The sequence below is a fragment of the Ambystoma mexicanum genome, chromosome 1q (assembly GCF_040938575.1).
Source record: "Ambystoma mexicanum isolate Mex_15411 chromosome 1q, UKY_AmexF1_1, whole genome shotgun sequence".
NCBI lineage: Eukaryota > Metazoa > Chordata > Amphibia > Caudata > Ambystomatidae > Ambystoma > Ambystoma mexicanum.
Window position 1 is genome coordinate 223,450,609 of NC_090922.1, and position 25,772 is coordinate 223,476,380.

At 46.8% G+C, this 25,772-nt stretch overlaps 1 protein-coding gene across 3 annotated transcripts in view; it reads right to left on the reverse strand.

Annotated features, from left to right (window-relative positions):
* Positions 1 to 25,772, reverse strand: part of LOC138526856 (uncharacterized protein ZSWIM9-like) — a 115,842-nt gene that overhangs the window by 62,034 nt on the left and 28,036 nt on the right. For all 3 annotated transcript variants that reach the window (XM_069637616.1, XM_069637627.1, XM_069637609.1), the window contains exon 2: positions 11,250 to 12,133. In XM_069637616.1, coding sequence (XP_069493717.1) covers positions 11,250 to 11,593 — 344 coding nt within the window. In that variant the 5' untranslated portion in view covers positions 11,594 to 12,133. The remainder of the gene's footprint in view (positions 1 to 11,249; positions 12,134 to 25,772) is intronic.

The following is a 25,772-nucleotide window of genomic DNA, read 5'->3' on the forward strand; positions in this document are numbered from 1 at the left end:
GGAATATATTAGAGGGTTACCGTTTAGGAAGGAGCATTATCTGGGGATAAAGGTGTGAATAAACTATGGGGACCTCTTTGCGAAGAATTACTTGCCGTTGTGGTGAAGGGTGCAGAGAGACTTGGCAGAGGTGGGCAGGACAGCGGCTCTCGTGGATGGCCAGACTTAACTGTATTAAAATGATGGTGCTACCCATTCTTGTTCCAGATGCTCCCAATTGTAGTCCTGAAGGCATTTTTGGAGGACATTAAGGCGACGCTGTTGAAGTTTCTTTGGGCGACAGCTAAACATAGGGTCCTGATTCTGCCAAAGGAGGCGCGGTGGTGTATGGCTCCAGGATCTCTGGACATGCCATAAGGCATCTCAGCTCTGGGTTTGGTGGATCATCTGGATCCACTCACCGATAAGCAGTGGGTGACAATGGACAATGCAGTGCTGGATTCCTGGCCCACTGGGGGAATGGCTTGGTGCCCAGGATGTGTATTTATTCCAAGGGTGCTGAGCCACCCGGTCCTGCAAGTGTCTGTTGTCCCTCTGGAGGAAAGGGGGGGGGGGGGGGGGGGAGTGGGGAATAACAGGTGGACACCCCCTTCTAAGCTGCATTTGGTCCCGCCCCTACGGGATGGGGTAGAGGAGCCCCTGGCATTCCAACTGTGGTATGAGGAGGGTTAAGCAGGGCTGGGCAAATGCGGGAGAATGGAGCATTCATGACACTTGGGATGTTAGAGGAGTGCCTGCAGGGCAGAAAGCTCTGTTCTGCCATCTACAATAAAAGGGAGTCTTGCTAAATTGGGGCAAAATGTGCAGAGGGAGGGACAGACTTCGAGAGCATCCTGATCACATGGACAGGCACGCGGGGGTGGGGGGGGGGGGGAGTGGTATTGCTAAGCTATACAAAGCTATGTTGCAGGCGGAGACTAGGAATATGTTTTTAGTAGGGTTAGGAGGGGGCAGGACAGAGAAGGACATCGATGATGCCCTGTGGGCGCTGATGTGTAGGAGATTTGCATGTTCAAAGGCCTCCTTGCAGCCAGGCCCTGAAGCGGTAACATAGATGGCATTACCCACCCGCTGTGTCAACCAAAATGGGTAAGGGATGTGAATCCCCCATGCCCCCAATGTTGGACATGTCATAGGGCTCCGGGGGACTACAATCACATGTGGTGGGGGTGCCCTATTGTGCCAATGTACTCATGGAGGTTTTAGAGTGAGGAAGCGGTCACTGTGGTTCCTCCTCTCTGGAATAGGGCTGGAAGAGGAGGAGAATGGGGTGGAGGAGGTTATGTTGGTGTCGGCGAGAGGCTGTCTAGCCCAGAGGTGGAAAAGCCTGCACCTCCCCGGGGAAAAGAAGGAGTGGGTGGCAAAGGATAAGGCTATTTATGACATGAAGTTCATAAAGCACCTTTTAGATGAGACCCGGTACAATATCGAGAAGTACAGCCGATGATTAGCAGGGGAGGCAAAAGGTGTGTGGCGGGACTGGGAAGGCCTGACCGGGCACGCTGGGTTGTGTTTGGAGGTCCCGGGCACTATTTGAGGTGAAACACTTGGGTATAGGCACGTTATAAATGCCATTTCATATCAATGGCCCATTGGGGAACTGGGATATCTGCGGCTCAGAACCCCTCGAGTCTCCTCCGCAAGGAGGAAGTTTATCCCGGACACAAACTGTGACTTTTCTGGAGTTAACCAGTTGCTGGTGCGGGTGGAGAGTGGGTTATAGGGTGGGGGGTGGGGGGGTTTGAGGAGGAGAGTTGTGGGAAACTATTGGATTACTGAAAATGCTTCCATTTGTAAAAGAACAGAAAATGCCCAATGTTGGTTATCCTTAATCTATGTCCACTTATGTTTCGTCTCCGGTGACCGGTCCATTTACTCCCCTCACAACCTGATCAGAATGTCCCTCAAACTCACCCCATTGTACGAAGCTCACTGCTTCCCATCAAATCTGATAGCTTGGGGGGTGTGGCTACATGGCCACGTAAAGGACGTGCATCGCGGAGTTCCCGCTGATCTGACAAAGATCTGTGGCCCTAGCAGGCACAAAAGACAAGCTATGAACAATGGAAGAGAAGCAGCGGATGTCTGTACAGTCCGGGTACAGGGCTCTGAAGAACCGCCAAAGCAGGGACAGAACTGTGAGAGGAAGAAAGTTGGGCAATGTGGTGAGCAGACGCAACAATGGCACCTGGCCAGGAACAAAAGGCCGGAGAAGCTGCATTGCAAGCAAGAACGAACACGGAGCCCCGTTCTGCAGAGAAGCCGCTCTGGAGTTATCGAGAAGAAGCTGCCTGGTAGCAGAAGCTGCAGCGAGTCAGCTGGAGCTGAGCGATAAGCGGCCAGTAGGCGAGTGTAATTATAACGAAAGTGAGCAGAGGATACATTGTATACAGGAACACCAACTGATTGAACAGAGAGCTGCCATAGAAGAGACGTGCGGCACTGGCACTCACAGCATGGATGAACAGAGAGAGGGGCCCGCTAGCGATTAAGCGATCATGGGCCGGTCAATGGATCACTGACGGAGGAACAGTGAAACAGAGCGGACCGGCCCACGTGTGAGGCGACTCAGCAGTGCAGCGTACTAGCTTACTTGATTAGTACGAGACACGGAGACATCTGGAGAGCGGACAAGGGGGAAGCATCAAAGGATCTCATCCCGTCCGACATGAAGGCGAGCGCAACAAAATGGCACCCGTCCTGAGTGAAAACAAAGAAAAGCCGCATATTGATAATGTGAAGTAGCGGGCCCCGCTGTGAAGAGGAGCAGCGCCGGCTACCCAGACGCTGAAAGATAGAGGCAGATAGGAAGCGTCAGCACAAGCAGGGACACAAGCGGCTGAGATGTGGGATAATAACGCTGCACAGTAAAAAAAATACATTGTTTCCCTGGTTGGGTAAAACGATCCTTTACATACCGGCCTGCCAGCCCCCCTTGCCCGCACCGATGCCTGCTGTCCCTCCTTGTTCAGTAGGAGCTGCCGCTGCGGTGGCGCCGGTGGTGTCACGGCAGGACCTGCCGCCTCCTGGCCTGTGGCCTAACTTCCTGGGCCTATTTTTCACCGGAATCCATAAGGTTAACACTCCCTCTGGTACGCTAAGGTGGTGAGGGCCTGCTTCCCCTGGCTACGGTGTGCGCTACTCCTTCACCCTTGGGCACACGCGCAGCAGAACCCTTCCTGAAGCCCACCCCTAACTCCCCATCCCCCCCCCCCCCCCCCCCGACGGCTCTGGAATCTGCCCAGAAAAGAGCATGAGGAGGGGGACAGGAAAACAATAGAAAGTGGAGTTGGGGACCCAGATAAAGGTGTACTCACTCCGCAAACACCAAAGCGGAGATCAGGACTCCCCGGTCATCAGGAGGGTAGCCCCTGGCCAACACGCAAAGACACTGAAGGACGTGCCCAGAAACCAGACGGAGAATCGAACTGCTGACTGCAAGGGCACGCGGAGATACATTGGTAGATAGTGGACATGGCGCCCTGCAAACCATGAGCAGGGGAACAACATAGGGCAACTCTGCTGGCACGGGGCAACAGGAAGCTACGAAGAACAGAACGGACTACGAAAGCGACGTGCTGCTGGCTGAGTGCAGTGCACCCCATCAGACGATAAAGCGAAAGGTAGAGAGGCACGCTAAGCCTTGGTGACCTGCATTCTGTAGTGGTAAGCAACACCAGCCACTGATAGTACATGGAAGAGCAAAACTAGGCCAACCACAAATGATTGACACAACCCGCAGGGTTACCTACTCAAGCACAGGCAAAACAAATCCCTGTGTAAAGACCCACTAGAAAAACAGCAATTGTTATTCACGAACTAGAGCCAGCCAAAGACAACGGTGCAGCTACTGCCAAACAAAACCAAAGCAGAGCAACATACGGGCTGAAAGGGAATCCGGTGACAGAGGGCCACAGATGTGGTGGAAGAGAAAGATATACACCGGACTTGAACCAACTGCAGGGAGGCTACCACGGGTGCTGCTCCCCCACCACCCCCCCCCCCCCCCCCGAGAACTTATAAGGGCTCCAAGCTGCGAGATAGAGGCTAAGCAATTATCATCACCCGTTGCTAAATCATCACCCGTTGCTAAAGACACCAAGTAGCAACGATAAGACACAAAGCAAGTGATACTAGGAACCCACAAGCAGACCCGGGCGCCACCCTCCCACCGTATGCAAAGGCCGAATCTCAGTCATCTTAAACCAAGACACTCAGCCACACCGAAAGGACGTCCAAGCTACCAAAGAAAAGGGAAGCAGCCCACAATGGAGGAATACACAAAGACAGTGCAGCAGGCGGAAGGGGCAAGGAACAGGGAAAGGAACCCACAAACGGATGCAACCCCAACACGCAGTGACCAACAGATCCTGGACGCAATTGCTGATCTGAAAGCATCATGGGAAACCAAACTGCTGGCAGCCATGGCCGAACTCAAGACAACGCTCGAACTCAAAGTGGGTGCGGTGCAAGAGGATGGTAATCTACTCCGACAAGATGTACAGAAAACAGCAGATTGCGCAGATGACCTGGAGAAGGAAGCAGCGACAAACACAGCAGCAAGCCCATCGCACGCCTCGGAAATCCACATACTGAAGCAACAGGTTAACAACCTGGAGACCAGAGCAGAAGAAGCTGAAGGGCACGCCCGGAGAAATAATATACGTATAGTGGGGCTTCCAGAAGGGGAAGAAGGACCCAATCCAACAGACTATGTCGAGACCATGTTGCTGCAAGAAATAGGAGGAGGAGCGCTTACCCAGAGGTTCGCGGTGGAGAGAGCACATAGGGCCTTGAATAGGAAACCCCCTCCTGGGTCCACCCCCAGCCCCCCGCCCCTAAGACTTATAATTGCCAACATTCTGAATTACCGCAATAGAGACAAGATCCTGGAACACTTCAGGAAAGGGGCACAATACAAAGGGCTTCTGCCTCTATCACAGCTTACCCCGACTATACCTTGCTGGTCCAGAGGCGACGATTGAACTATGGGACGGTGAAGAAGAGGCTGCAGGAGGCGAGCTACAGATACATGCTAATGTCCCCGGACAAACTGAAAGTGTTCCTTACGAACAGGGCCTTGTTTTTTGAAACCCCTGAGGATGCGACGGAATGGTTGGATGCCCAGAACTGCCCACTGGAAACAGACTGTCTTAAGGCGGGCGGAACAGATAAATGAGGCGGCGGCTCTGGAAACTGAGGTGCTGTATGAATAATGACATTGGGACTTGATTATAAAACAGGGCAACAATGGCCCATAAATCATAGCTACAAGTTAAACATGTATATTTGTGTAAACATGACATAATAGTGCACAACTGCAGGAAGCACAAAGGATTCACCCTTGCATCCCTAGTGTTAGTTTAGTTGGGTTGCCAGTAGCGTGGCAACCCCCAGCTGTGACCCTAGCACCAGCGTTGCTGAGTAGGGACTAAATGCGGGAAGGCCTGAGATCCAGGGATGGAGCAGGGCAACAGTTGGGCATGGGAAGGGAGAGAGGCGGGAGGGGAGTTGGGGAGTGTGTAAGGTTTTTGGGGACAAAGGGAGTTGGAGGGTGTGCAGCAACGGGTAGTGTGGAGGGTGGGAAGGGAGATGGAGGGTGTGCTGTGGTTTTAATTAAAAGACAAGCTCACATCCACGCGCCAAAGCGCAAGATACAGAGGAGGAGGAAAAGGGAGAAGAGCAGCACTTGGTATGGATAATGATGGGGGACCTCAAGATAGTTACCTGGAATGTCAGGGGACTAAATAGTTATCTCAAAAGGAACAAAGTAATGATGTACCTGAGAAGGCAGAGAATAGATATTGCTTTATAACAAGAAACCCACCTTAAAAAAGAAAATCAAGAGGTGATTGGAAAGAAATGGAAAGGGACCACAGTGGGAGTAGCATACTCGGCATATGCTAGAGGGGTAATCACCTGGGTGGCACCACATGTCCCTTTCCAGCTGCTACAATATGTGGTGGAGCCAGATGGGAGGATGGTGACGGTACAAGGACTAATCGAAAACAGAGGTGTGCATTATTAATACATACGCCCCGAACCAAAATACTGTGGCCTACTTCAAGACACTAGACAACAGGATAACCTCATACTTGGGAGGCGCGGTCATATGGGGAGTTGATTTTAACTGTACGCTAAATCCCAAGATAGACAGGTCAGATGAGAAAATGGATAAACCCACCCCGGCAGCCAGGACCTTGCAGACCATGTTGACAGACTTTAGTCTATAAGACATATGGAGAGTACACCATCCAGATGATGGACATTACTCGCATTATTCAGCCCCACATAATTTGTATACACGGTTAGATTACATGTCTGCCTCCCCGGAAATGATAGGAGAGATAGTACAGACGGAATACCGAGCGAGAATCGTCTCAGACACACTCACCACTGGTCTTAACATGGTAATATCAAGCCCCCAGAGCCAGAAGCCCTATGTGGCGGCTGAAAACAGAAGTACTAAAAGACAGTGTTTAGAGAAGACCTGAGAAAGGAGATTGTTGAATACTTTGAAAACAATACTGGAAGCATAGAATCCGTAGGCACCCTATGGGAGGCATTCAAAGTGGTGGTAAGGGGAGCAGCGATAGCTAAATCTAAAGGACTGCAGGGGGGAATATTGCAATAACTGCAAGAGGCAGAGGAGGAACTTGAGGCAGCTACGCGCAGCGGAGTTGACTCCTTAGACAAGGCGGACACCATAAATCATTTACAGCAATCATACGAGAGACACTGGGAGAGGCTATGCAACCTAAATTATAAGAAATATATAGAGAGGCAGCACGCCGGAGGTGACAAACGGGGGAGGCTGCTAGCATGGTTGTATAAATGTTTCAACACTGAGACCGACGATTAGAGCAATACAAGGGGAAGGAGGACAGGTTCTTGACACCCAGGAGAGAGTGAATGAAGGGTTCTTTGAGTTTTATAGATTATTGTATGGAGATACAGATGAAGAGAAAGACAGCGGGATAGCGGAAATATTGGAAGACATCGGGCTACCAAAATTGAGTCCTGAAGAGAGAGAAAACTTAGACGCCCCGGTCACACTAGAGGAACTAGAAGCAGTAATCAAAGAACTGCCCACTTGCAAAGCCCCAGGCTTGGATGGACTTCCTAGCCAGTTCTATAAAACATAGAAGACAGAAGAGTTTCTTCCACTACTGCCCATGCTAAATGAGGCTCTCGAAATAGGAACATTGCCAGAATCCTCAAGGGAGGCGATAATCATTCCGATCCTTAAATCGGACAAGCCGAGCATGGAGCGCGGATCGTACAGGCCGCTATCCATGCTGAACCAGGACAGTAAAATACTCACTGTGTTGGCTGGGAGACAGACAGGTTATAAGCGAGCTTATACATCCTGATCAAACCGGATACGTCCCACATAGGAATATATCGGACAACCTTAGAAGGCTTCACTGGGTCATAGAACAGACAGAAGGGGAAGCACAGGAGGTTGCAATAGTCTCATTGGACGCGGAGAAGGCCTTAGATTCTGTGAAATTGCCATGGTTGATGGCAGCCTTACAGGCATATGGTATAGGGCGTGAGTATCTAAAATGGGTCAAACTATTATAGATCCTCCTCTTTGGCACACCATCACCTTTCTTTCCCCTCACTCTTTGGCCGGCCTGCCTGGGCCCTCCTCCTATCCCCACCTGCGAGGCCAAGAACCTTGGTGTCACCTTTGATTCCACACACTCCTTCTCCGCCCACATCGCTGATGTATCAAAAAAGTCAAACTTTCTACTGCACCACTTCAGAGGTATTCTTCCTTTCCTCTCATTCCCCCAGAAGCTCACTCTCTGGTGATCTCCAAGTTGGACTATTGCAACAGCTTCTTTCTTAATCTACCTGCCTCTACTCTCCGACCTTTACAACTTATCCAGAACAGGACTGCGAGAGTTGTCCTTGGCCTCAAGCCCTGGTATCGTATCTCTCCAGCTCTGAAATCTCTCCATTGGCTCCCAGTGGATGCAAGGATTAAATTCAAAACCCTCTGCATTGTCCACAAGGCTTTCTGGGGCCTGGGTCCAACATACCTTCAGCTATCCCTCTGCAAATCCCTCCCATCTCGAGCACTCCGCTCCTCTACCTCCAACTCCCTCATGGCCAGTCGTTTCTCAAAGAAACGAGCTGGGGGTAGATTTCTGTCTTCTGCTCGGACCTCCCTCTAGAACAACCTCCCTGCCACTCTTAAACTAAGCACCTCAAAACCTTCCTCTTTGCTTCTGCCTTCTCCCCTCCTCTCCCCTGCTGATTCTACTCTCCCTCGGCACCATGCACCTGGCCACTCTCTGTCCTCCGGGCCCAGGTACCTGCTCAACTTGCCACCCTCACGCACTGCCTCCGGGCCACCCCTTGCACTGGGGTCTGCATCTGTACCCATACAGCCCCCCCCCTTTCTTCCTGCACTTTCAGACCTACCCAGCCCGCTGCCATAAACCCAGCACTTTCCACTTGCTGGCTGCACTCCCATTGTTGTTGCCTTTTTATTTATTATTATTATTTTTGTTTTTTTCCTCCTCGCTCCGCACTCTTCCCCCTTCCATGCACTCCCCCACCCCCCCCTCTACCCTGCACTTGCGCGTTCTCAATGTCACTGGGCCTAGTAAGATCGTTGTTTTTGTTCTCCCCTGTCTCCCTACCCTTGCCTTGTCGCACTCTGAAACACTTGTGTATGAGCGCGATACAAATAAAATATCAATAGCTCACCACTAGCCAGAGTGAAGACCGGAGCGGTTATCTCAGAGAGGTGGCAACTTAGCAGAGGTACCAGACAAGGGTGCCCATGGTCCCCGATGTTATATATCCTTGCATTAGAGCCACTAGCACTATACCTCAGACAACAGTATGAAGAGTTGGGGATTCACACTAAAGGAGGGCCACACCTAATATCGCTGTAGGCAGATAATATGTTGTTATATTTAAGATACCCCGAGGAACACTTACAATATATCCTAGAAGTAATGGAGCGATTTGCGTCGCTCTCGGGTATTGCAGTTAACCCCAAAAAATCATGCATATTCCCCCTAGGAAGATATAAAGGGATCCCAAGAGAGCAATTACCCAATCTCCAAATACCCTGGGAGACCACAACCTTTCCATACCTGGGGATAGATATATACCACACAGTGGGGGATGAACACAACACAGAGAAGGCTATAATAAACATTGAGAAGAGTATGGAATTCTAGTCTAAACTCCCTTTGGCCATGATGGGAAGGGCAGCCCTGTTGAAAATGGTTGTATTACCAAGGCTGATGCACTTTTTTGGATACATACCATATATGATATCGAAACGATTTTTTGCTCAACTCCAGAGCATATGCAGAGGCTTCATCTAGCATAACACTAGAAATGGGATAGCCCTGTGGAAACTGCTAACAAAACACATATGACAAAGGAGGCATAAAACTTCCCAACTTTGAAATCTATTACTTGGCCAGTCAGCTGCAATATGTGGCCAAATGGCTATAGAAAGACCCAACAGCGGAGTCCAGACTGCTGAGGTCAGAGTGTTCCCCATTCTTTTTGAAAGAATGGATATGGCTGCCTAAGAAGGAGATACAGGAGAGCCCGAGAATATTGGAACTGGGATGGCAGAAAGCTTGCCAGGCCATGGAGAACTCGACCCTGTGCTCCCCGCAGATACCAGTAGTAACGCTAACCAAAGGGGACGTGCAACCGAGGAAAACAATACGCATGCACTGGGAATCGGTGAGCATTGCAACTACGGGAGATATATGGCAAGATGGGAAAATATTGGAACTTGACGCAATGGTAGAGCAAACAGGCCTGCATCAAGGGCAATATATCACATATACTAGATTGGTGCGACGAGTCAAAGAAACATGGTCCGGGATAGTGCTAGAAGATCAGCCAGATACAACCATTGAAACAATCTATGACATCACAGAGGGAGGGCACAAGGTCTCCCGAATTTACAAACTATTGATGAGCAGGGTTGAAAAAGAGGTAACTCAGTTAAGACTGGAGTGGGAAGAGGAAGTGGGGGAATGTATGAATGATGGGCTGTGGGAGAGCCAAAAGGTATCATAAGAAGGTGTCAAGAAACGCTAGGTTGCAACAAATCCAACTATATGTAACTCAGAGCATGCATGACCCCCCCAGAGGATAGCCAGATTTAAAAACGCAGACATACAATCATGTCCCAAATGTGGAGAAGTGAATGCAGAAATGACCCATACTTTCTGGGCATGCCCGGAAATTAGTAAATTCTGGAAAAAAGTGGCCCACCACCTGACAGATAAGGTATTACGCTAGATGTGGAGTCGGTATGGGCATGTACTCTGGGAGGGTTCCCCAGACCACGCAAGCTAAAACATGTGAGCAAGCTTAAAGGCTTAGCTTACATATTGGCCAAACTCAGGATTGCATTGGGTTGGAAAGCATGCAAAAGGCCAAAAGGTAGAGGTGTGGTGGAACGACCTCGAGAAATGGGCTGAAACCGAAACAGTGGTATGGACGGAAGCAGCCAGTAGGGTGCGGCTAGGATGAGACGGATACATTGACAGCCTGGAGGCATTTAGTGGCCACGCTATTCGGATCCACCAAAGTATGCCTAAGCGGGCTTGATACCTCCCAGGGTACGGAAGGAGGGACATCCAGAGAGGATGTAACAGCGGAAGGCGAAACGGAATAAGCTTAAGATTAGGGGGGGGGAGGTATAAGGATAGGCAGCAGTCCCAGTTTAACAAGATATGTAACATTCAGTGATGTATAACATGTACCGCTAAAGTTTGTTTTGTATGTTGTTTGGAATCAGACACCTTATCTATTGTATGTTATTTTGGGATCAAATGAGCATTGTTCCTCCTGTATAGAAATACATTAGCAACGGCATTAGATCTTGTTTGCAAACGTAGAGGAGACGCCATGTTTGTCTTATGTTTGTCTTATGGGAACATTTACAAAGCCAGACCTATTGTCTTGGTCAATTTGGATGGCTTAAACAATTCCAAGTTTAGGTTGAGAGCAATTCTACACTAGCTCAAAAACAGGCCTCTCAGAGTATCATCTACATTTTCAACTATGATCCAGAGAATTACACATTTTCCACTGTAGATTATTTGAAAAATGCAACCCACCACCACATAGATTCTACATGGCATATGTTAGTGGCTTTTTTTTTTTTTTAAATCAACATTGAATAGATTAGCTCCAAAGTACCACTCCTACAGAGTTAAACATTTCTGGGACGGCCTGCACCACTTTACCTTGGCTCCAATTTTGTGGACCGTCTCCCCTCTCTGCAGATGAGACGGGCGTAGCTGAACTTGAGTGCTGCAGCAGCCTCTGGGCTCATCAGATCCGCTGTCCAATCGCTCTTGCTCAGGGGTACAAATTCCCGAACGATTAAAACGATCTTCTTTTGCTCGCACCAGGCATCAATGAACGTGCAGAACGACTCCCATGTAGGGAATTCCCTCCCACGCAGCTCCCGCTCATCCGGCAAAGTTCCCGGCAAAGATCCCGTTTGGAGGGAGAGGTCCAGTGGCAAGGAGACTGCCGGTGGCTGCTCCTTGTCCATGTTGCGGGCTGGCTGGTACGAAGGGTCCATAAAATGCGGGGAAAGGGGTTTGAGGCAGAGTTTCAGTGCGAGATGGTGGAGGATAAGAAAAAAGGCAACAAGAAAAAAAACAAAAATTGCAAAAGCAAGGAAGGAGAAATATATATTTGGAGAAACCACACAGACCACCTAGGACAAAAAAAAGGAGGATAAAATGTCTTTGTCTATATGTTATTAAAAAAACTACTACCGTTTAAAAAAAATGCTACGCAATTACCACTGTTTTCCAGAGAACTATGAATCCCGGAAGACAAATATTAATTTGCCTCCCAAAAGCATGACTAGTCATAGCTGGTCCACTATAGAGATACTAGACACTGGCTCCCTTTGGCAGGCACAAGCCCAGGAGCAGATTTAAAAGGGGTCCAGAGAAAGCAGGACTAAAGAAACCAAGATGGTCATCCCAGGAACCAGATCAGGGACAGCAATAGTTGACAGGAAGTTGCAGTGCGAGATAGGAGAGGGGGAAAAAGGGCGAAATAAATTGCAATCCCAAAGGAAAGGCACGGATTGAAGATGGTCAGAATCCAACTGCAAAAAAAGAGAAAAGAAAAAATGTTAACGTTAGTCAGTGAAAAGTAAAATATCAAACAATAGTTACTAAACTTCTTCTCAGCTGGGTATCAAAGAGAACGTCTTACAAGTGCGAGCATCGAATGTAACACTGCTACTAGAGCACAAGCAAACCAGCAAAAGACTGCATTGCTCTAGGACCAAAAAAAACTTCTAACCACCATGCCTTGAATATACAAAATGCCAAAGTGTCTGGCGTCTTAAGGCTTCAACAAGCCCCATGTTGGAAAATGTGTGAGGAATAAGTCTTCCTTTCGGCAAGGACAGGCATTCCTGCCTCTCAAGGTAAGGGAAGGAGACTATCGCATGCCCGCCATTAGAACAACGCAATAACAGGCATCCACTAACAGTAGCAAATCTAGTGGCTACCCTTTATGAGACCAAGTCGCCGGGGCTAGTTTACTGAGCAACACCTTGAATGCTGAATAGGGGGACTGGGGCCATCTTATTCCAGGCGAGTCCACAAATATTTTTTGGCAGGCAAAAAGACTGGCTACGAGTTAATTATGGGTAGGATTCCACGAGGAAGGGGGTGTGAACCACAATCTAAAAACCAGCAATTCATGTGGGGGTGTGCTTTAGCACGAAAAACGCCTACTTCAACGAATAGAAGCTAATCTGACACATTTTTACAAGATACGTGAAGAAAAGCAAAATGGCACCCTGGGCAGACCCGAGTTTTATTTCTTTTTTTACATTGGAGATTTTGTTAGTATTTCAGATGCACCCAAGGCTCCAGCCTACGGTGGGTATTTTAGAGTGGGATTAGTGCACACCCTATTTTTACGTTGGGAGTATATTTTTTTTCTAAGGAGTAAAAAAAAGGGAATTTCATTTTTTAAGCAAAAATGATAGGTTTCTGTAGGTCATGTAAATTAAAAAGGTGTATTTTCATTTAAAGTACCTTTTCGGACCAAGGACTAACAATATGCAGCTCCTCCCACTGGCACTAGGCTGGCCTCTGAAGGTAACCTATCTGTGGGGATAATCAGTGTGCAGGCTCCCTTGTGCCACATTGCTAGAGCGTTTTTTACTCTAAGTTTTTATTAGTTCTATTTTTGGGAGGATTTGCTCGCTTTTAGGAAAGTAAAAGTGATTTGTACTGCCAATACGTAGCGCTGGATGCACCTGCCCAAAACCTGAACAGGACCCCCTTGTCTTGTCAGGTTTACATAAGACCTACTGCCTTAATAAAACACTGCTTTGGTTTCACAATATACAAAACGCAATGCTATTCTATGGGTTTTCATATTACAGAAATACTTTCCCCAATAATTATGCAAAAATCAAACAGTTTGAATGCAGGCCATTCCCACAGAGGCCATCCCTTCGGTACAAATCATCCAAAGAGTTAATAATGGCAGAAAGCGCCAAGGATGCTGAAGCAAATTTAGAAGCGGGGGAAAAACAGGTATCTTTGTAAAAAGACATCCATAACTAAATGTACCCAAATATTGGAGTGGATTAGCGCCGACCTTCACCCTCTGCGACCTAGAATTAGTTTGACATCAGTTGACAAGTCTTATGTACACGTCGCATTTGATAAGAGAGATAGAGGCTCACACTCCAACCTCCATAGTCAAAACATGTAATGAAAACTCTTTCGTACAAACGCGCCACACTAGTTCAATATTATCTCCAAAGGTTGCGATTTATTAGCGAGTGCCCTTCATGGTAACACGTGTTTCGGCAACATTTGGATAGTGCCTTTCTCAACCCATGGCTGTTAACATGATGCAACTTGATAATATCCTTCCGTTTGTTCTAGAATGTATTAACCGGGTTAAATCCCGTATCGTCATGGGCGTCTAGCATTTGAGGATGCCGTATCGTCGCGGGCGTCCATCCCGAGTTTACAATTTGCCAATAAATCCTTTTGTTGGAGAAGTTGGGTCTCGAAAGGGATTTTATGTATCAGAGATGTGGTGCGCGATGGCTGTATATTGTCATTCGAGGAGTTGCAGAGGACGTTTCATTTGGCAGGGAGAGAACGAAATAGATTCGTGAAATTGAAAGCTCTGAGTGAAAGGTTGGCAATGCGGTCAGGTTCTTTGGAAGTGGCATCGGTGGGTGGTCAGATTCTTATGTCATCGCCGCGAATGGTATGCACTTATACCGGCTTGATGCCGATATGTTGTAAGGATGTTGATGCTGATAGGAAAGCATTGGAGAGGTGGAAACAGGAGTTGGGATGTGATATTACAGAAAAGGAGTGGGAATTTATGTGGAATGTAGGTTATAGGAGTAGGTTGGATCTTAGGTTGAGATCGATTCATTTGAAAGTGTTAGGGCATCTGTATTGGACTGCATTGCGTATGTATACGTTGGGATTGACTGCTGATGACTTGTGTTGGGGGTGTGGGAAGGAGAAGGGAACGATGATCCATATGTTATGGTATTGTCCTCGGGTGTTAGAATTTTGGGTGGAGATATTAGATAGGCTGGAGGCGATTTTGTCCGTGTGTTTTCTCAGGATGCCTATGCAGGTGTTGCTGTTGTCGGGTAGGAGGCGTTGTGCGGTTGCTCGTCAATATGGACAATTGGTTGACAAGGCACTTGCGGTCGCAGTGAAACAAATACTAATGTTTGGAAGACGAGAAAGAAGCCCAGAGTAGAGAATTGGATTAATGATTTGTTGGTATTGTCAAACTTTGAGCGGGTGATGTTTGTGAGACAAGGAAAGGAAAATAAGTATCAAGATCTTTGGAAACCATTTACAGATCTATATGGTGAATGTGTATCTGAGGATTAGTTGTTTCTATTCGATCCGACTATCTGATTTATTTATGTGTATCAGTTGAGGATTTCCCCCTGTTTTGTTTTTGTTTTATGTAGTCTGTGTGTGGTCTTTATGTCTTTGTAATGTTCTATGTTGTGTTATTTATTCTTATTTATTTATTTTTAAATTAATTGTAATATTTTGGATTAGGTATCTTATATTGCGATTGATACGGAATGTGTCTTGTATTATCAGAAATGTTTCAATTTTTATCCATGATTTGGACTTTGTTTTTGCTTCTGTACCTATGAAACACTGAGTGTTATATTTGATACTCTGTTTGAACTTTTGGTAATGTATATTGAAAATCTTGAAAATAAATACATTTAAAAAAAACAGAGGCTAAGTGTGTGATTATTGTGGTTGGGGGGAGTTTGCCCATACCACCTGCCCGGGCCCAATGCTGGAACACACAGGGAGCCTTCTGTGATGTCAGTGAACACTAACTCTGAAGGTGAATACTTGTTTAAGAAGATCACCTATATAACTTTGACTTTCCTGCAACTGAACCCTAGCTCATCCTGCCTACAGCTGGCATCTAGACGACCAGGGTCCCTTTTCTGACCCCCAAGAAAACTGATGCTATAGAGTAGGGAACGACTGGATAAGAAAAGGATTCTGCCTTGAAAGTATAACCAGTGTAAAATTACTTACTTGTTAAAGACGTTAGTTTGTTAGATCTCTGTGAAAAAAGAAGTTACAAAGTGCCATTAAGTTTATGCTTACCTTTGAGTTGCATTCTGCCCCTCTAAAAAGTCTATAAGTTGCTTTGAATGGTGCCCTCCCTTCTAAAGAGTAACAAGCATTGGTACCATTTGATTATTCTAACCTTAATGAGTGTAAAAGCTTACCAGTAGGGCTCAACTACTTTGAAATACACGGTGTCTTTCTTAAAGTGTAACATTGGGTGTTTGCTTTCCCTGGTCTGCTTTATACAGATCTAAAACAGTCTTTTAGTTAATACTGGTCTTTGAGTTGCTGGAAGCTCCACTTGAAAGTATGAAGGCCTTACTCACCTCGAATAGCTGCTGCACACTGTTAAACTTGTAACCCAGAGTTGTGCTTCCCTGAATTGAGTTGGTGCGATTCTACAGGTTCTTACTTACCTTAGAAACTGTATTATACACTTCTTAAAAGTATACTGGATATAAATAGCTATTAGATACCCGATAGTTCTGTACCAATAGGTCAATTATTTACCTTGAAATACATGGTGTCTTTCTTAAAGCTGAATTGAGTTTTGCGTTCCCTGCTTTGGTTGGTGCATTCAAAAATAGTTATTGAGTGTCATACTACTTGGGTAGAAAAGAGGCTCCTCCAGAAAGTACGAGTTGTTTTACTAGCTCTGAACTGTATTCTTAAAGTAATGTTGCAAGGAGTATACTTGCAACAGGGTTGGTTTATTATCTGATTTCTGTAACAGAGTGTCCCTGCATGACTGACAGGGTCTACTACCCTTGAAATACTGATTGCATGGCTTGAAATTAGTATGTGTTGACCAGGAGCAAAAACCAGCTCCTGGGTTTTGGGCATCGCCTGTAGGCAGGAGCTACTACTTGTTTTTACATGAACTACAAAAACCAGGAGCTAGTACATAGTGTGCAGCAAATCTAACTTGTGTGCAAGATGCAAACTAACATTTTGTCCATTATATATTATCCAATATCCATTAAATGTCCCTTATGTGTGTCCGTCATTCTGTTTTATACACAATCCTAAACCTACAAAGTTAATATCACACTGCTATGTTTGGAAGATACCACTGGCCTGGGGAGTCAAAAGTAGCTCCGGGTATCTGTGTGTTTCAAGCGAACCAGGCTCCCCTTGGATTCTCTTTCAAATGCACACACAGAATGAAATCGTGCGGTTAAGGATGAGCAAGGCTGAATGTATTACATCTTATAGAAGTTGATAGTTTATCTCTGAGACTGTCTCTATTAGATAAGCGGAACATCAGTGCTACCTAGCTGAGATTTTGGACTAGGTAGGGATAGTAAGAAACTTGCTCTATCCTTTTTGTCCTTCGTCAACAGACTTGTTCCCTTTTGGTCCTTACCACTGAGGTTTTGTTTTGGATCTAGTATCTGGCTGTAACTAAATCGTAACACAGATGTGTTTTGCCCGGTTTTTGTGTTAAAACATGTATAAAATAAGGGCATCACCCTGGTAACTTGTAACTTTTTGCCCTCCCCTTGTTTGGCTAATCCCCTTGGATAGACCCAGGAGCTAAATAGCTCCCAGCTGCTAGCAATTTAGAACCCTTTGATTGTATTCTAAAAGTATATCTAACCTGGTCGTATTCCCCCCAATAATAGTATTTTACTATCCTAAATGTATAACCTTAGGTTTGATTCATCTCGACTTGCTCCTCTAAATAATGGTTATACCTTGGCTTGCGTACCCATTAGGTAGTATGGGGTTGTTTTTTATGATTGTGTTTATATGTTATAGTACTTACCCAAAAGTTATCTTGGTCTACTTATATTTAAATAAACCCTTTATTTTTAAAATTGATAGTGTTTCTTTGGACCATAAGTATGCTTCAATTTATTTTTAACAAGCTACAGCTCCCTCTCCCTCCTAAAATAAGACGGGCAGCTCTTGCTATGCTACCAAATGTTCTCAGGTGCTGCAGCCTTATACTAAGAGCGGATGCATGCACTACCTCAGATGTATGGTTTTATGAAGCCCTTAGTTGGACATTAGAAACACTGTCCCAACACCTTGCACCATGTAAACCATGAAAAAAAATATAGGATCTATGTCAATCTGGATAATCTAGTGTGGGCACAATACACCTGCTCACAGGCAAGTCTTGACACTCTGAGACCACTGTGTTGGTGTTTCAGTACAAAACGCTTCCTAACATTTAATATCAATTGAACAAAAGAACTGCATATGCGAGCAGTGATACGTATATTGGTCCCGTCTACGAGTTATCGACAAAGAACTGAAAAAATAAGCGTTTCTTGTGTGGTTAAAAAGGAACCATGGCAGCGAGGTTGCCTGTCCTGTCAAAATATGGGGATTGCCTCATCTTTCCCCAAGATTAAAGCAACACTGTTTAAACTCAGTCCCTCGTGCCTAAAGCAAATGCTCATTGATTAAGCAATATTATTTATTGTGCCCATTTACAAAGACTATGGCAGGGAGATTTGCTAAAAGACACAAATGTGTCTGTCATCAACATAAATTGAAGCTAGTAGCAGATAACTGCGGTTTCCTGGTTGCTAAAAGGTCTAATCCATTGTGTACATGAAAAGCCAACACATCCGTCGCTATGGGGTTTCTAAACACCATTTAGTAGAGGTATAAACAGATTTTGTCTGTTCACCAGAAGAAACTTCATGTAGAGCGCCAATCCAATGTTGTCCGTTGTTTGAACCATGTGTGTTAATATACTGCTACATGGGTTTTTATCCATGCGACCGGATTTACCCAGAAAAACTTTGACAAGTCATTTCCAGGGGTTAGTTCCCTTTTTTACAATAGGAGTCTAGTCTCCACCCAAAAGGGACGAATGTGTGTGCTGCAATATCCAACGAGACTCCATTTCACACCCATTGGTTGCAGCTCCTCTTTGTAATTTGTACAACTAATTTATTTGTAAGCAAACATTTCAGTTAGGGCCAGTACAGGAAAGCCAGAGAAAGTGAAGATGAGGGACTGGATGGCATGTTAAGTAATGGTAGAGACCCTAAAAGTAAAGAAGCGTGGGACAGGTGGGAGGGGCAACAGTGTGGTATTGGGGGGGGTGGGAGGACATGGGAGTGGAAGAGGAATGGAGCGAGACCGACAGAAAGGAACACACCCCTTTATTGCACTGTAATGTCATGGGAGGAAAATGTAGAAATCGGCATTATCGTATGATTAACTGGGTCAAAACTAGCATGCCAAAGCGAAAATTGCCCTGGTATTGAACATTTCTAATTAACTTGGGAAGGTGTGAAACTGGGTACGCCATTTGGTGATTATTATGGCAATGTTCAAACTGACAGGCTGGCTCATTGGGATGAACTTGGCATCTTTCAACAGAAATGGCTTTGCTGATAGTGAAGCTTCGAAAACGCTGCGTTATGCAGAGGACTCCTAAAAAGAGCAGAGCTCAGCAGAAGTGGGGATACAGCCTGCAGTAACAAAAACGTCACCCCATGAAGCTCACAGCAGGTTTACAGAACTTCCTGGCAGCTTGGTCCAAGTAGGTGCTCTCAGCAGAGCCACACATCAAAGCCCAACCTCATTTGAAAGAGGCCCAGGTTTCACTAAACTCTCTAATCTAAGGGAGTGAGTGAGGAACTTGGTCCCCGATGGCTACAGCATCCAACACAGGGACCAGCTAAACAAGACAGGCGGAGGCCTCAGTCATCCACAAGACCTCGTGGCCTTGCACGAGACTTGACGTCTACAACATTGGCTCCTTCGAAGTCCTCTCCACCCACTTCCTGCCAGACAGTCACCTTCCATCTCTTAGACCACCCAAACCCAACACCACCTACATCAGAGACTTCACCGACCTGGCCACCACCATGTCCCTCACGCATGCCAACATCTTTCTAGGCGACGTCAAACTCCCGTACAACAAGGCCACCAAAACGAAGGAAGCTCTGTGCTGCCTTCGACACCCTCAGACTCACAACACACGAAAAACCCAATGCTCGAGAAAGGCAACATCCTCTACCGACTCATCACCGCACTGCCTTCCCTCCACTACAGCTCTCCTCTCCCACGTAACTGGTCTGACCGCATGGCATTGCCTTTCAACATCTTGCACACCACCCTAGTCAAGCACTCTCAGCAGAAGCCCATCAGACAAACCTTCAAATCCTTCATGAAATTCACAATGGAACCCCTCACGGAATATCTCGCCAACCTCCACCTCACACCCCTACCAAACTGCAACCCTCTACTGGAAGCACTCAACCCCACCCTCTCTGCCCCCCACCCCTCTCAACAAGCGCCACGCGCCTCTGAAAAAACGCACCTGCAAACTGAAACCATCAGCAACCTGGTACACACAAGAACACAACCTCAACAAAAGAGGCATCAGGAAACAAGAAAAAAAAACCTGGCGCTCCTCAAGGAACGGGAAACCCGCTGGCAGCTAATCAACACAGCCAAGGCCTCCTACTATCAGAACATTATAGCAGAAGCCAACAACAAAAGCAGCGCCCTCTTCAAAGTGGTCAAGCACTGTAACAACCCGCTACACAACCCTGCCTTACCACACTAATCGAAAAATTCACCACCATCAACACCTTCTTAAAATCTACAAAAACCAGCAAGACAGACACCAGCTCTACATTCACGACTCACCTCACATCCCTCCTCGCAAAGTCTCCACACACTGGACAACATTCAAGACCCTCTCTACAGAGGACCGGTTAGAAACCCTGGCTGCCCTCAAAGCCACATTGTATACAGACAATATCCTCTGAAGCTCTCCTTCCCTCCTGGAGATCCTCAACAGTCCCCTACCTTGAGGCAACTTCCCATCAACCCTAAAGACAAGACAAATCCTCCCTCTACTAAAGAAACCCACTCTGGATCCCAACACCCTAGGTAACTAGCGCACCATCAACCATCTTCACTTCCTAGGTAAGAACATTGAGAAAGCGGTAGCCATGCAACTGCAGCAACACATCGACACCAACACAAACTCAACAATCCAGGTCCTGACCCAGATGCAGCATGGAGACAGCAACCACACAAGTGGTCGATGACACACAACATCCTTGACGATGGCTACCCACCCCTGCCGCCTTGTTCTACTCTACTTCTTACCAGCTTTTCGACACAGTAGACCACCAGGCGCTCACAGACACCCTACATGGCGCTTTGGTATCAGCAACTTTGTCCTACCTCACCAACCACCAGCAGATTGTTACGCTGGACTCCTTTAGATCACCAATGCTACCCGTCGCCTGTGGAGTCTTGCAGGGTTCAACTCTCTCCCAAGTGATTTTCAATCTATTCTGGGTGCCCTCCTAGCCACACAACATCCACATCGACTCCATCAAGGACATCCACAAAACCTGCCTCTTGGTGCTACAGTCTTGGATCTCCAGTGCATACTTGAAGCTCAACCCGTCCAAGACTGAATTCCTATTCCTCACCTACAACACCACACACAGACACACATCAATCATGAACCTTGAGGGCTTCACACCAGAGTTCACCTCTTGCTCCAAGTCCCTTGGGTTCCACATCGTCAAACAACTCTCCTTCAAGACACACACAGAGCTAAGAAAACTCAGACCGCTTGGTATCAGCTCTCCCTCCTGCGGAAAGTCAAGCCCTTCCTCCCTCCGAGCAGCTTTAGATCTACCGTTCAAGCACTGGTCCGAATCCGACCTGGATGGGGCAATGCCCTCCTCGAAGGGCCCCCGAGAAGTATCCTACACACTTTACCAAGGGTTTACGCATATACGATCACATTCACCAAAGCCCTCATCGATCTTCACTGGCTCCCACTTCATGCACGAATCACCTTCAAGTCTTGCTGCATCTTCTATAAAGGCAGTCACCCCCAAGTCACCCAGCTACCTCGTGGGGAAACTCAGCATCTACGGCAGACAGAGCACCACCAGAAGCCAGGGCACGTGCAGACTTGAAATCCACTGCTGCAAAAAGGAAAGGACCAGAAACAAGCCTCCTCTGCCTACACCCCCAATAATGTGGAACCTCCTCCCCATATGAATCAGACTAGCCACCACACTCATACAAATCAGAAAAGAACAAGACCCACCTCTTCAAGGAGTCTCTACTCCTCAACACCTAGGCCATCATGTCCCCGCTGCATCACTCAACCTCATCAGTCCCTCGCCTCCCTGCCACCTTGTACATCTGTACCCCTGCTCTGTGCCCCTCTGCAGTCTGCCCCCTCTGTATACCTCTGTAAAGCTCTCTGTTGCTGCTCGGAGCTAGGTCTGCACTCATATACAATATAATTATAGCTTTCCTTCCTGTGTTCGTGTTTCTAAGAGCTCCACATTTTTGTAGGCAGAGGAAATCTAAGCATAGCATTCACTCCACAGGAGGCTGAACTGGGTCCAGCCCACCATCAGTTGAGGGACTAGACATCAATCGGGGGAACATTAAGCTTCTCATTCAGGCTACAGATGAAATGACAGCGACAGGTGGCATGATTTCCACAATGACACCACCCAAAAGGCAAGTAAGAGCTTTGATGTGGTCATATGGCAACAGGCAGCACTAGAAAATTATAATCTTTTAGCCGTCTATAATATCACGAGGGCACCTGGTTGAAAAGGGACAGAGGCACAATCCCCAAGGGAGAAACAAAGTGTGCATTGTGCGGTTAAGGCCAAGAGGGCCACAACTCTCACTGACTAAGAGTACTCTGACTGCATTGCATGTATCCTTGTATGCCCAGAGGAGTCCCAATGGTCACCCCCACCTATGGCCCACTGTTGAGATCTGTTCAGCAGATAACAGCATTTCTCCCCCACGCTGCAAACCGCTTTTAGTCCCTCTGTGGTGATGCTCATCTGGTCCACTGATGAAAATTGAATTTAACTCTAGAACCTCAATTAGGCCTAATGTTGAAAAATTTCAATTATGCCCATTGTTAGAAGTGTATTTGGCCTACTGCAGATAATTGAATTTTGCCCCACTGTCGAAAATTGCATTTGTCTTGAGGACTGCATTCATACCCATTGTTGGTAATAGTATCTAGATTCACTGTTGACAAAACGCAAAATGCATTTGACACACTGGCCACAACCTGATTAGCCAACCCATACCAAAGTTCAATTTTGCACTGTAAGGACTGGCTATTTAGCAAGGCACCTTTGCCTCAACACCAGCCACATACAGCCATGTTAGTCTAGTTAATCATCAGCATGTTACCATTCTGTATTAGTCAGAATTGCATACCATGCACAGGAAGTAATTTTGTCTGCTATAAAAATGGACTAGCCAAACAAGCCTGCCCCCAGCACCACCCCATCCCCTGCCCCACCCCCTTCTTGCCTTCCATGTGCCCTTTTACGCCCATCCCGGAACGGTCTTATCCTAACAGTCCCATCAACAATACCCATAGTACAGACCACCCCCCTCCCATACAACTGAGCACCTACAGACCCATGACCTCTCAGCGGAACCTCACTCCCATCACATCCCATTCCATCTTGGGCAAGACCAGACGCCACCGTCTAAGATCACGTACCATCCACCGCTCTCACACTAGCCACTAAAACTCCCAGACAGTCACCGACTAAAATCCACCCACGTTACTACAAGCCTAAAACAGACATCAAGCAAGTACCCACCACTCCGCACTTAACCCCCATGGCTGCAGCAACTCCTATCCAGGAACCCCCCCAGCTTCCAATGCTCCCTCATCAACACTCGATCTTAAGGTGCTCACGAAATTGAAATACATGATCTCATCTCTGAACAAAAACTAGACCTCCTAGTAGTCACTGAATCCTGGCTTCACCAAGCATCAGGCCCTCTGTTGTCCCTCACCATTCCACCAGACTACACTATCCTCAGGAATGATAGAACCCACGCACTATCCTCAGGAATGATAGAACCCACGATCACGGAGGCGGCGTAGCTATCATAGCCAAGACAACACTGTAATTAAGAGCCTGTCCCATTGAAACAATTGCAGGATATGAATTAATACTAGTCAAATTTGCTACCAATGAAGAAACTGATTAACCTTGTGCTGATCTCAGCCACCGTGAAGTAGACATTCCTTTGTTACTAACTCCACTCATCAAGCCTAAAACCAAATGCATTATCCTTGGAGACATGAATCTAGGATTTAATGATATCCATTACCCCAAAGCAGAAGCTCTACACTCCTCACTTAAGGACATGAATTTTACACAGCTGGTGAATGCTTCCACCCACATTAAAGGGAGAACATTAGATTGGATCCGCTCTCTCTCTCTCAATACGGCCATAACTATTGATTCGCTCCCACCTCTAGACTTGACCGACCACTATAATATTAAATTCACTCTGTTGTCCGAAGAACCAATCCCAATCAAAACAAACTCTTACGAAACCAGAAACATGCATAAGCTCACGCCTGATAATTTTGCCCCCATACTCAGTGAATCATTAGACACCATCTCGATTTCCAGCGACAACCCTTGTACCCTCACAGATTCCTACCATGAATGTCTCTTCTCTACCATCAATGCAGTAGCACCGCTAACCACCAAAACGTGACGCACTGACAAACAAACTTGCTTCTGGTTCAACGAAGATCTAGTATCACTAAGGAGAACCAAATGGGCACTCGAACACGCCCACAGAAGACATCCCACCACTGAATCTGAACTCTCCTTCAAGGCAGCTAACAAAATCTATAAAACTGCCATCACCACCCATAAAGCCAATGCATACAATACTCGTATCAGCAATGCTGCGTCAGACTCCAAAGAACTTTTCTCGATCCTGAGAGAATTGGAAAATCCTGCACCAGTCTCAGCTCCCAAGATTTCTCTTCTGCAAAATAAAATAATATCTAAAAGGAAACTATTAGCCGATAAACCTGCCACCAGCAGCCCCCACACGAAACCCAACGAGAACACCAACCCATTATTTTACTTCGCCAGTCACCCAAGAACTAGTGCTTGACACGATTAATAAACTCAAAGCATCAGTTAGGCAGAGTCCTGTGCAGTTCCCTTAGGGAACACTGCAAAAAGATTAACACTACAGAAGTAAGCAGTAAACCCAATTGGTAGCAGTCTGCACCACCCAGATTTACCTGGTACCTGTGGCTGAGCAGTCAGACTTCTCTCAAGAAGAGTAGGGCAGTATGCAGTGTATACACAATAGGGCCAAAACACAGTAGAGCAAACAAACACTGACCAGGGCTTTGTATAAAAAGTATATAGTTATTTATTTAAAACACACTTTAGGCAATACACTAGCACTCTCAATGAAAAGGAAGTTAAAACACAGTCGGGTAAGTATACACACCTCCCTTGATAACTATCAGACAAGTCAGGGTTAAAGCACAACTATTTGTTAAGACAGAAGTGAGCGCTTAACCTAGATGGCACTCCAATAGTTTAGGTTAAAAAGGGAGAGAAAAGGCAAAGCATAAAATAAAACAATTCCCAACACTTTTAAGAGTTCAGAGCAAGGGGAGAAAGGCAGGTTACACTGTAGAGCCAAAGTTCATAGGCTAGGCCCACTTATGGAGCAAAGCGAAATGTGCCCAGGATCACACGGTTTAAAGTGCACTGAAAGTCTTTGCAGAGTGTTCAAAAGAGGTTGGGGTGATTCAAAAGATATAGTTAGAAGACCTGGAGCCAACCCAGTTTAGAATTTAAGGATTTAAGGGTCACCTTTAGCAATCTGTAGAAAGGGAGGCCAGGCAGGACACAGTACCTTAAAGAGAAAGGAAGCTCCAGCGGGGGCAGTTGTTCCTGGCAGTGGTTGAAGTTCGTGGTTCCGACCAGGGGAAGAGAAAATCTCGTCGAGGAGGGAACGGGGAGTCGTTGCACTGTACAGGGATGAAACCAGCCGCAGAGTTCCCGAAAAGGTGCAGTCCTTTTATTTGCGGTCAAAAGTGGCGAGCTTGGCTATCCGGCCGCCGGGGTGCTTAGCACGGGCGATTCGACCAAGTGACGTCTTTGGAAGCGAAAAAGGGCAAACTGGTTGGTCCTACCAGCTCAAAGGGAGAAGACTCTCCAGCAGAAGATCTTCTCTTGTCGTTGGAAAAGTGGCGAGTTCGTTGCAGCAGGGCTTCACCGGTGGTGTCGTCGGTTGCAGGTGGCTCAGCTTCTTCCCTCTTCAGATTCTTAGGTCCTGTGGCGACTTCTGAAG